General features: G+C 47.2%; 1 protein-coding gene across 1 annotated transcript; it reads right to left on the bottom strand.

Moving 5' to 3' along the window:
* Positions 1 to 24: 24 nt before the first annotated feature.
* Positions 25 to 480, bottom strand: LOC113473444 (ribonuclease 3-like; the record flags this gene model as incomplete). Its single annotated transcript, XM_026833065.1, has 2 exons — positions 25 to 277; positions 428 to 480. Coding segments are annotated over 2 exons (306 nt in total), but the record flags the coding sequence as incomplete, so codon positions are not given.
* Between the last annotated feature and the right edge of the window lie 179 nt (positions 481 to 659).

The following is a 659-nucleotide window of genomic DNA, read 5'->3' as shown; positions in this document are numbered from 1 at the left end:
GGTTCCTGTTACCTTGATTATTACCTTGATATAGCCGGGCAGGGCTAGACGTCTACCGGCTAGATACAGGTTCCTGTTGCCCACTACCGTTCCTTTGATGAGAGTGAGTTCCCCCTCATCTAAGGTACCGAGTGAAGTGTATACACATAGGGTAGTGGCTAGTTTGAGTAGCGAGTCACCCAGAGTCTCCAGACGTTCGTAGTTGACAATGTCGTTGGCAGAGTGCGCTGATACTGCCTGCGAACACAAGCATGTAGAGAGGCGTAAAATGAAACAACTGCTACATTAGACGCATGTGGTCTGTGTCGTAGCATGTCCATCCCGTAGTATGCCTCTCATCAGATGGACGAGAAGAGACACAATACTTCCCATTTAGGTGCTGGATTGACAATGTCGTTGGCAGAGTGCGCTGATACTGCCTGCGAACACAAGCATGTAGAGAGGCTTGACAATGTCGTTGGCAGAGTGCGCTGATACTGCCTGCGAACACAAGCATGTAGAGAGGCGTAAACATACACTGAGAGAAAAATCGTCCAAATTCTTGCAGTATGCTATCCCGCCAACCTGTTGGACTATTGTGCAAGTAAAAATCTGGTGTGAACATCACACGACTTTCCTTATCCTATTGAATGATGCTTATTTGAGTGTTCTTTTACCCT

Source organism: Diaphorina citri, unplaced genomic scaffold, assembly GCF_000475195.1.
Source record: "Diaphorina citri unplaced genomic scaffold, Diaci psyllid genome assembly version 1.1 scaffold31633, whole genome shotgun sequence".
Classification (NCBI taxonomy): Eukaryota; Metazoa; Arthropoda; class Insecta; order Hemiptera; family Psyllidae; genus Diaphorina; species Diaphorina citri.
Note: the sequence above shows the minus strand (reverse complement) of the source record. Positions and strands in the feature narration are given on the sequence as shown.